At 39.7% G+C, this 11426-nt stretch overlaps 1 protein-coding gene across 3 annotated transcripts in view; it reads right to left on the bottom strand.

Moving 5' to 3' along the window:
• Window positions 1-602: 602 nt before the first annotated feature.
• MKX (mohawk homeobox) overlaps window positions 603-11426 on the bottom strand; it is a 97116-nt gene continuing 86292 nt past the window's right edge. For 2 of the 3 annotated variants that reach the window (XM_075271751.1, XM_075271752.1), the window contains exons 6-7: window positions 3371-3404; window positions 603-1361 (exon numbers count right to left, since the gene is read on the bottom strand). In XM_075271751.1, coding sequence (XP_075127852.1) covers window positions 1172-1361; window positions 3371-3404 — 224 coding nt within the window. In that variant the 3' untranslated portion in view covers window positions 603-1171. The remainder of the gene's footprint in view (window positions 1362-3370; window positions 3405-11426) is intronic. The other variant, XM_075271753.1, reaches the window with a different exon arrangement.

Genomic DNA, 11426 nt, shown 5'->3' with positions numbered 1-11426 from the left:
TGTCGGTCCGAGTTTGTAGCAGAATGCAGAAAGATTGAGTGACATCTTAGTGCATTCCGTGATGCATTCACATCTATGGGGGCTTCTGATCCAATCCGATGACACAGAGCAAGATAGAGCAGGTCCTATCCCGCTCCGGTCATTGGACTTGAACAAATTGGAAGCCCCTGTAGATGTGAACGCATCACGAAATGCACTCGAATGTCACTCAATCTGCACTCTGCTACAAACTTGGCTCCACATCAGATGCCCACTCTGTCATGTGCATGGGGCCGAAGATGCAAGGTTAGGGTTATGGACACCTTTACAACATGACATATGTCGTGAAATGTATTGACTGAGGTAAGTTGGATTTATCAAACATTTTTATAAATACAGTGAACCCTCTTTGAGATGACCACCCAAAATTGGTCGTCTCAATGAAGCTGAACAGTATGGAACATCCATAACAGAAAATATGGTCTCGGTAAGGAGGTGGTCTTCTCGAAGAGGTGGCCTTATAGAGAGCTTCCACCCTCCCAGCAAAATATATAATATTCCGACGGTTTTATAAACTTTTCATTTTATTGCGAAATTTTTGATTCATTATAAAAAAAGACTTTTTGAATTGCTGATATTCCTATGAACATACGGTCTCAGGAACGACGCGTAATTTACATGATCAGACAGTACAAAACAACAACAAGGCATATCCATCATTGCCAATCGTCTGTAGGAATGAATGCATAATTTCTGTGTTTGGCAACAAAATCCATTTCAGTTCAGGTTACCTGAATACAACAAGTCCAAGACTAAATACAAAAAAAACCAAAAAATTTACGGCATTCATAATTTAAGGCATAAATATTTCATATCATGCCCACGTTCTAGCTTATTACTGAAAGGCAAGGCACATATGGTAGAAGCAAGGCAGACAGTTTTACTTATAAGCTGAGTATTTATGCTCCGTAGCATAAAATAAGTTAGTATTTTGGTTAAAAAAAAAAAAAAAAGACATAAAAATTTACATGTCCTGTAGAACCCCGGTGGGGTTGAAGATCTTATACATGGAAGTCCAAGCCTGGCGGGACTGGTTTCATAAAGTCTATACAATGTTCTAAGGCAGAAACATGCTTGTGGTTGTGATCACCAGTCCCGGGCGCTCCAATGGTGGAAGGAAGGGGAGTCCCGTTCATTGGTATTGCTGAATTAGTGGCACTTTGACAGTCTTAACTTCTGATATATGTGATGATTTCTGGATGATGCAGCTAGTGGTCCCCTGCAATTTGTCCTTTCCTTGGGCCAGGTTTGTTAAGGCCATGGCCGCATTGATCTCCCTCCAGTACGTCTCGTCCTTGCTGGCCCCTTTTTTATTAACTGCACTAGATTAAGTGAAAGAAACACAATTGTATCAGCTTATCGTCTAAAAACATGTCAATCCGTAAAGAAATAAGGTCACAAATTTAGGATGATCCCCAAATGTTTGTTCACATTATGGTCTTTAGAATGACGAGAAGAAAACTAAGAGCTTGGTCACACAATCGTGAAGTGGACTCAATCCCATACTAGCCAATGTATTCCAGTTTTTGGGGTAAAGAAAGCAAAAGAATTGGCAGCAAATCCTTAGTAAATATAGTTGGTAGCAAATCCCATTGTTATACAGGTAGATGTACTTTACATCTTAAAGCAGGAAAGGAATATGAGCATCTGATTTTTGCGGGAAAGTGACATATAAAGCTTAGGTCCAGTTCACATCAGCATTCAGGGTTCTGTTCCGATACGTGGGAAAAACCCGCAGACCCCATAGACTATAATGGGGTACACACGGACCCCATAACTGCAAGCCGAGCTTCCCTCCGCATGTTTTGTGCAGACACCCAACGGAAACCACACAGACCCCATTATAGTCTATGGGGTCCGCGTCTTTCCTGAAGATAACCGCTTTTTAATGCATATAGGTTTGCACGCTGATGTGAACCGGGCCTTATAGCTATGAAGTCTCCTTCGACCTCCATTAACAGTATGATAAGATATACTGAGTTTCAATGTGGCAGTATCATAAAGGGAAGCTGTCACCAGACCCCAGTATATAGCATAATAATTCCCTCACTCTCCAAAAGAGGTTATTTGAGTAGATAGAAGACAGACAGATAGATAGATAGACTAGATAGATAAATGATTGATTGATAGATAGATGATTGATAGATAAATAGATAGATAGAAAGATAGATAGATAAGATGATTGATAAATAGATAGATTGATAAATAGATAGATAGAGATAGATAGATAGATAGATAGATAGGAGATAGATAGATAGATAGATAGATAGATAGATAGATAGATGAATAGATAGATAGATAGATAGATAGATAGATGAATAGATAGATAGATAGATAGATAGATAGATAGATAGATAATAGATAGGAGATAGATAAATTGATAGATAGATGATTGATTGATTGATTGATTGATAGATAGATAGATAGATAGATAGATAGATAATAGATAGGAGATAGATAGATTGATAGATAGATGATTGATAGATAAATAAATAGATAGATAGATAGATAGATAGATAGATAGATAGATAGATAATAGATAGATAAATGATAGATAGATAGATAGATAGATAGATAGATAGATAGATAGATGAATAGATAGATAGATAGATAGATAGATAGATAGATAGATAGACAGATAATAGATAGGAGATAGATAGATTGATAGATAGATGATTGATAGATAAATAGATAGATAGATAGATAATAGATAGATAGATAGATAGATAGATAGATAGATAGATAGATAGATAAATGATAGATAGATAGATAGATAGATAGATAGATAGATAGATGAATAGATAGATAGATAGATAGATAGATAGATAGATAGATAGATAGATGAATAGATAGATAGATAGATAGATAGATAGATAGATAGATAGATAGATAGATAGATAGATAGTAGATAGGAGATAGATAGATTGATAGATAAATAGATAGATAGATAGATAGATAGATAGATAGATAATAGATAGATAGATAGATAGATGAATAGATAGATGAATAGATAGGAGATAGATAGGAGACAAATAGATAGATAGATAGATAGATAGATAGATAGATGATTGATAAATAGATAGATAGATAGATAGATAGATAGATAGATAGATAGATGATAGATAGGAGATAGATAGATGATAGATAGATAGATAGATAGATAGATAGATAGATAGGCGATAGATAGATAGATAGATAGATAGATAGACAGATAGATAGATGATAGATAGGAGATAGATAGATAGATAGATAGATAGATAGATAGATACCAGAAAACCCACCCCCTATCCCCTCTTGTAAGTACCATATAGATATAAAGCAGTTGACTCACCTTTGACATTTGTTTGGTCCGGGCTCCAAAGTATCTAAAATAAAATAAAAAAAATTGACTATCAGTTATTGTAGTTAGTATTACATAGCATAATCTTACTTATCTACCATAGACAGATATTTCCGGATCCTTTACATGGACACTCTGTTGCCTATTGCCCCCTTTACTACTTTGGAGATAATTTTATATTCTGATTTTATTTTTACAATTCCTTACTGTCCCAGTGGGAGCCGCTGTGTTATTGTGTATCCTCACCGCCATCGCCATCTTGCCGGTGACATCATCACCATATAGGCCCTGATATTGTACACTCAATTATGGCTGCTGCTACCTCTTCTACCTCTTTGCTATCTATAAGCGGGGTTACTCTTCATAGAGAACCTGTCACCAGGTCTATAAAGTCCAATGACCTACATCATGTCACCCAGAGAATTTTGGTGACTTGTTTATCCACATCCATTCAGCTATACCAAAGATATATAAGCCTCTTTAGTATTGATGCAAATTAGTCAAATGGGTGGCAACTGTTGTTTTTTTTTTGGGGGGGAGGACTCTCATGCAGTTGTACCGCCCACTTGACTAGTTTATCCTAACTTGAATCAACATTAAAGCTCAGTTCACATCTATGCCATTGGCGGACCTGAACGATGGAGGGCCACTGATACAGTGGTTACGCATGGAGACCAGTAGACCCCGTTGGCTATAATAAGGTCTACCGGGTGTCCACCGTAAGGTGGAGGAATGGCTGAATGGATAAGCAGAACACCAAACTGCTCAGGATGATTGCCCCGATCACGAGGTTTGTCATTGGGCTTTTCTGATCTGGTGACAGGTCCTCAGTGAAAAGCTACAACAACTCCATAATAATCCATGTGGTTACGATGAGTAAGTCTCCAGCAATAACAACCATCACAGTAATACATTAGTCCTCTGCTCCAACCTCATCTTCCTCCAGATCTTGTGTAAGAGGATGTGACTCTTAATATAACAATTACAGTACTACAGTATGACCGGTGTATGCGTCACTATAACCACCATCTTGTACGTTACTTCAAGCCAGGCCAAATACAACCAGTCACTGAACATATATCATCATGTTCATGTTTTGTTTGGCTTGTAGTTTGATGTCTTACTGCATCATGTATCAGAAACATTGCAAGCAAAGAGTTCACAATAGAACCATCTAGTAAAAAATCTGAAATTCTGAGGAACTATGAAGTTATCATTGTCAATGGCTGGCCAGGTAACCCAAGAACTCACAGGGAAAAGCTTGGACACTTGGGTGGGTTGACATGGCTGCAAGTAGCTTAACAAAATGCATTGAGTCATAGACACGACCGATAATACACAATGAGGTATATACGACATCATACATTAGGTGCATTCATAAGGGACCCTATGCCGAAAGCAGAAGTCTACACCAGCTCCTTGTAGACATAGGTTTGGTTAGGGTATTTAGGTCAAAACTGGCCCAAATGATGATAAATCTGATGGGCCAAAGCTCTATGCCCCTTTGAGAAAAGTGGTGTGTAGGGTACAAAACTTAAAAAGTCAGGGGAGTACGGTGGCTCCGTGGTTGGCAGTGCGGGAGTCCTGGGACAAAATCTGCAAGGAGATTGTGTGGATTTCCTCCCATACCGCCAAGACATACTGATAGGGAAAAATGTACATTTTGCGCCCTATATGGGGCTCACAATCTACATTTAAAATAGGATGTAAAAAGTCACAATTTTAGGCATCTTGCACAAGAGTGTTCATGTGTGCTGCTGTCCGGCACCGCATGGGCGGTACACAGATGTCATCACATTATTATTGTTGTTTATTTATATAGCACCATTAATTCCATGATGCTTTACATTTGGGGGTTACATAAAGTACACAGGATATACAGGTAGATACAGTTAGGGCCAGAAATATTTGGACAGTGACACAAGTTTTGTTATTTTAGCTGTTTACTAAAACATGTTCAGAAATACAATTATATATATAATATGGGCTGAAAGTGCACACTCCCAGCTGCAATATGAGAGTTTCCACATCCAAATCGGAGAAAGGGTTTAGGAATCATAGCTCTGTAATGCATAGCCTCCTCTTTTTCAAGGGACCAAAAGTAATTGGACAATGGACTCTAAGGGCTGCAATTAACTCTGAAGGCGTCTCCCTCGTAAACCTGTAATCAATGAAGTAGTTAAAAGGTCTGGGGTTGATTCCAGGTGTGTGGTTTTGCATTTGGAAGCTGTTGCTGTGACCAGACAACATGCGGTCAAAGGAACTCTCAATTGAGGTGAAGCAGAACATCCTGAGGCTGAAAAAAAAGAAAAAATCCATCAGAGAGATAGCAGACATGCTTGGAGTAGGAAAATCAACAGTCGGGTACATTCTAAGAAAAAAGGAATTGACTGGTGAGCTTGGGAACTCAAAAAGGCCTGGGCGTCCACAGATGACAACAGTGGTGGATGATCGCCGCATACTTTCTTTGGTCAAGAAGAACCCGTTCACAACATCAACTGAAGTCCAGAACACTCTCAGTGAAGTAGGTGTATCTGTCTCTAAGTCAACAGTAAAGAGAAGACTCCATGAAAGTAAATACAAAGGGTTCACATCTAGATGCAAACCATTCATCAATTCCAAAAATAGACAGGCCAGAGTTAAATTTGCTGAAAAACACCTCAAGAAGCCAGCTCAGTTCTGGAAAAGTATTCTATGGACAAATGAGACAAAGATCAACCTGTACCAGAATGATGGGAAGAAAAAAGTTTGGAGAAGAAAGGGAACGGCACATGATCCAAGGCACACCACATCCTCTGTAAAACATGGTGGAGGCAACGTGATGGAATGGGCATGCATGGCTTTCAATGGCACTGGGTCACTTGTGTTTATTGATGACATAACAGCAGACAAGAGTAGCCGGATGAATTCTGAAGTGTACCGGGATATAGTTTAAGCCCATATTCAGCCAAATGCTGCCAAGTTGATCGGACGGCGCTTCATAGTACAGATGGACAATGACCCCAAGCATACAGCCAAAGCTACCCAGGAGTTCATGAGTGCAAAAAAGTGGAACATTCTGCAATGGCCAAGTCAATCACCAGATCGTAACCCAATTGAGCATGCATTTCACTTGCTCAAATCCAGACTTAAGGCGGAAAGACCCACAAACAAGCAAGACCTGAAGGCTGCGGCTGTAAAGGCCTGGCAAAGCATTAAGAAGGAGGAAACCCAGCGTTTGGTGATGTCCATGGGTTCCAGACTTAAGGCAGTGATTGCCTCCAAAGGATTCGCAACAAAATATTGAAAATAAAAATATTTTGTTTGGGTTATGTTTATTTGTCCAATTACTTTTGAGCTCCTAAAATGTGGAGTGTTTGTAAAGAAATGTGTACAATTCCTACATTTTCTATCAAATATTTTTGTTCAACCCTTCAAATTAAACGTTACAATCTGCACTTGAATTCTGTTGTAGAGGTTTCATTTCAAAACCAATGTGGTGGCATTGAGAGCCCAACTCGCGAAAATTGTGTCACTGTCCAAATATTTCTGGCCCTAACTGTATAATACTAACAGTGATCGGCTGGCACAGTGGGGTAGAGGGCCCTGCTCGCGAGGGCTTACAATCACATGGATCTCATTCATTGGGGCCAGCAGCACAGCTGAAAAACCGGACAGGAATATGACCTGTCCTAATCGTTGCGGCGTAGACTGTCGGCCTGCACACAGATCCTTGGAAAATCAAGGACGTATTAATGGGCTGATACGAACTAATGGGTCAGATAGCCCACTGAACTAGTGCACGGTCGTGTGCATGGGCCCTTAGACAAGCAACTTTTGACACTCCATCTGCTGTGAAACTACAACTCCCAACATGTTCCATTCACTTCCATGGGAGTTCCAAGAACAGTAGGCCAAGTATGCATGCTGGGAGTTGTAGTCTTGTACTGAAGGTTGCCACTTTGTTGTTGGGTCCAAAAATTTGTAGAATTTTTTTCCCCTTTGCACTTTTCAGCTCTTCTGGCTTTGGCTACCAAAAATAGTAATTGGTGGATCCCCGAAGAAGCTCAACGCTCCATAGTATTTGATGTTTGCACCCATCGTGAAGAGGTTACTTTGATGTAGTTTAACATGGACGTCTCAGATTCGGTTTTCACGCATATGTTTACTCTTTACTGCCGGTGCATGTCCTTCGAAATATTTGTTACCCCAATGAAAACCCACTTTTCGTTTAATGGAACACGGATATTTCATTTTTGTGTGTTAAAAACCAGCCATATTTTCGCAGCATGCCTCTTATAAAACAAACTGAACTGGTAATTGATTCATGAAAACCACGCGCAAGTCTGTTTTTGATCAAAAGGAATGTAATAGGGGAATAAAATAAGGCAATAAGTTTAACATTATCACAGTCTGCATGCTGGCTTTGCTTTCTAGAGGTCAGAAAGTTCTTGACGAGGCCTGGACATAATATTACTTGAATAAACTTTCAGAATCCCCCACACTTTGTGTTATACACAGAAAGTCCCGTAAACTTTTATGATGGAGTCACATAGAAGTGTGCCACGTGCCAGGCCCTGCAACGCCGATATTTTTTCGGTGATATTTTTCTACCGACACTTGAAAGTTAAATAATGTATTTTCCAGATAGGTTGGAATTTTTTTTTTATTTGTATCCTAAAGCACTAACACCTTTTGTTTTACGCGTATAAATTGTAAGTTCTCACGAAAGAAGAGTAGGAATAGGAATCTTTATATACTAGAAGCCGGATTTTTCGGCGGAGCATTAAACCTATAGCGTTGATATCAATAAAGATGGAAAGCATATCCAAAAACAAAAATATTCACGCGAACTGATAGGTGGGTGCACTGGGCAGCCTGGATTATAAGGATTGGGATTTTACAATACATAGCAATGCATTAACATTGGATTGGTGATCAAAGGATTTGGGGGGGGTTAAGAAAAAAAGTTTTAAAAAAAGTTTAAAAAAATTGCTAAAAATATAAAAATATATAAAAAATATAAAGAAAAAAAAATTTGAAAAACACCAGGCAGTCCCCAAAATGTTACACCAAAAAAGAACATCTGGCCTTGCGTTAAAAAACAAAACAAAACAAAAAAACATCTTATTCAACCCCATAAACGGATATGTAAAGAAACGACAGGTGTAAGACTATTGTGACTTCAAGATTTTTTTTTTTCAGTGGATTTTTTTTTACTGTACCGTAATTGTGCTGACCCGCAGAATACAGGTAACGTCATATTGGCTCAACTGTAAAAATGAATTCCATAAGAAAGGCGCGGAAATGCAAATTTTCCCTAATTCCACCTCATTCATTTTTCTCTAGCTTCCTAGTACAGTATACAGAATACTATATGGTATACAGTACCATTATGAAGTACAATTTGTCTCTCAAAAATTAAGGGCTCATATGGCTCTGGGAACGGAAAATAAAAAAAAAAATGGCTGGGAAAGGGTTAATAAAAGAAAGTCCAGAAATACGTAATATTAATATGGCCATGAATTTCAATTGTACTCCAGACATCTGCGGAGAGTGGGCCCATTGTGTCTCGTAATGTCCCCGAATAAACTTTTTTATTAAATAACCTCTAATTCAGTCGATTTTAGGTAAAGCCCATTCATATCCGAAATACCGTCCATGGATAAAGATGTCCCATATGCCACGGCTCACACTTCAGCGCCATACAAGCTAATAAGAAGCGTATGCCATAATATCAAATCATAACAACCAATAAAAAGGTGAACAATTTCTGCCCCCAGCCCAAATACCAGATATGGTATAATGCACCCCGGGGACCCTAAAACTGGCACAATGTTACACAATTGTGGCAAAGACTGATACTTCTATTAATGGATTTAGACAGTTTCTCCAAAACATTCTTTGGAATAATCACTGCCACCAGGATAAAGTTGGAATAATATTAGGGCTGTGGCCAATATATCCTATAAAAATATTCACTAGGAACAAAATAAAGTAGAAATCATCAATGGCACCCAATATGTGACGGAATCAGAATGAAATAAAACCTAGAGATTGACTCCAAAATCACCTCCAAATGGGGTTGTTTTTGGTTGAACCTTTGGGGCCCGTTATTGTCTCAGAGCATTGAGCCCATCGGAGGACCATCTGTTCATGCCACGATTAAGGGCACTGACGTTGGTGGATATTCTGGTTGTTGGACCATTTGGTATTTTGTAGTCTAGTCCAAACGTGCCAAAATGGTTCTTACCTCCAACTCTTAAAGCCTTGAACGACAACTCTACCTAGCTGTATAAGAACAGAAAATCAGGGATGTCGCACTACATGATCACTGTTTAGGAAACCCCTGTGACTGCCATATTGATGGCCATGTTGGCTGCCACTCAGCTTACCTAGAAAAAGACTTCCCGATAACCTGAGAGCAGAGGACACTTTACTGAGGGTAAGTTCACACGCCATATTTGGCTGGGGTCTAACTGAAACAGGCCCCCGATGATTAAGGGAATTTGCTTTCAAATTCAACACAAATTCCTACGTGTGAACGCCTGTCATTCAGGTGTTTGAAGAGGAGTGATCTTATGTATGACCACTACAGATTGCAAGGATGTTGAGGATAGACTATTAATTTATCTGAAAAACCCATTCAATACGCATTATTCACCAAGAAGATCGACATGGTATTCAAGGGTTAAAATGTGCTTTAAAGAAGTCAGCAGTTTTGGAGATCCCATGACATACCTCATCTGATCGGCGCTGTCACCCTGAGCATTCTGTTTATCTAAATCTGTTCAGCCATTCCAAAGATATAAGCCCTTTTAGAGTTGATGTAAATTAGAGTCTACCAAGTGGGTGATAACACTGTGGTAGTCTTTGTGTGCAGTATGTCATGCAGTGTTACCGACCATTTAACAAATAAACCCTAATTTGGATCAGCACTAAAAGGGCTTATATCTTTAGAATAGCTGATTTGGATAAACATAACATTAAAATACTCCAAGGGACAGCGCCTATCCGATGATGTATATCATTGGGCTTTTCAGATCTGGCGACAGGTCCTCTGTAGAGATGAGCGAGTAGTGTTCGATCGAGTAGGTGTTCGATCGAATACTACGGTATTCGAAATACTCGTACTCGATCGAACACTACTAGCTGTTCGAAGTTTAAGGTTCCATGCAGAACCAGCGTTGATTGGCAGAATGCTATACATTCTGCCAATCAACGCTGGTTCTTCTCTTACCTTTAGAAGTCTTCTCCGTGCAGCGTCCCCGCAGCGTCTTCTGGCTGGAATTCACTCTGCCTAGGCATCCGCTCAGGCGTCCGCTCTGGCTCTGCTCAGGCATCGAGCCAGGCAGAGCCGACCGCGCATGCGCAGTCAGCTTTGCCTAGGCCCCGATGCCTAGGCAGAGTGAATTCCAGCTGGAAGATGCCGCGGGGGCGCTGCGCCGGGAGAAGACTTCAAGGAGAATCCAGCCCGACCGTCACTCGTGGACTTGGTAAGTATAATTTTATCGAATTTTGCGTACCCCTGAAATGAGCATTTCCCCCCATAGACTATAATGGGGTTCAAAATCCGTTCGAACAATCGAACAGTGTGCGGCTGTTCGAATCGGATTTCGAACCTCGGACATTTTAGTGTTCGCTCATCTCTAGTCCTCTTTAAAGGGGTTGTCCAGGAATTTTAGTGCTTGGGTAGGAGGCCAGGGAAGGTGAAACATAACAAAAAAATAATACAACCTGTCCCGGTTCCCTATGGAAAGGAACTGGTGATGTATATGAGTGATATCCTTTCCTGCCACTGCTGAGGCCACTGATGGTCTCAGGGGTCACGTGTGGCGAGGACTGAAATTCCTGGACAACCCCTTTAAAATCAGAAAATAATCTTTATTTCTTAAAACAGCTGTTCCTTTTTATTTATTTTATTTTTAATTTATTTTCTCTTCTTTTATTTCCATCTTTCAACCTGCAAATACTGAGTAAAGTACTGACGTGTTTAATGGTAACAGATGCGGCGTAATGTAGGATTTGTCTACGCGGCTCGCTAGAAGCTTCTGTCACAGCAGGGCGC

Source organism: Leptodactylus fuscus, chromosome 4, assembly GCF_031893055.1.
Source record: "Leptodactylus fuscus isolate aLepFus1 chromosome 4, aLepFus1.hap2, whole genome shotgun sequence".
Lineage (NCBI taxonomy): Eukaryota > Metazoa > Chordata > Amphibia > Anura > Leptodactylidae > Leptodactylus > Leptodactylus fuscus.
Note: the sequence above shows the minus strand (reverse complement) of the source record. Positions and strands in the feature narration are given on the sequence as shown.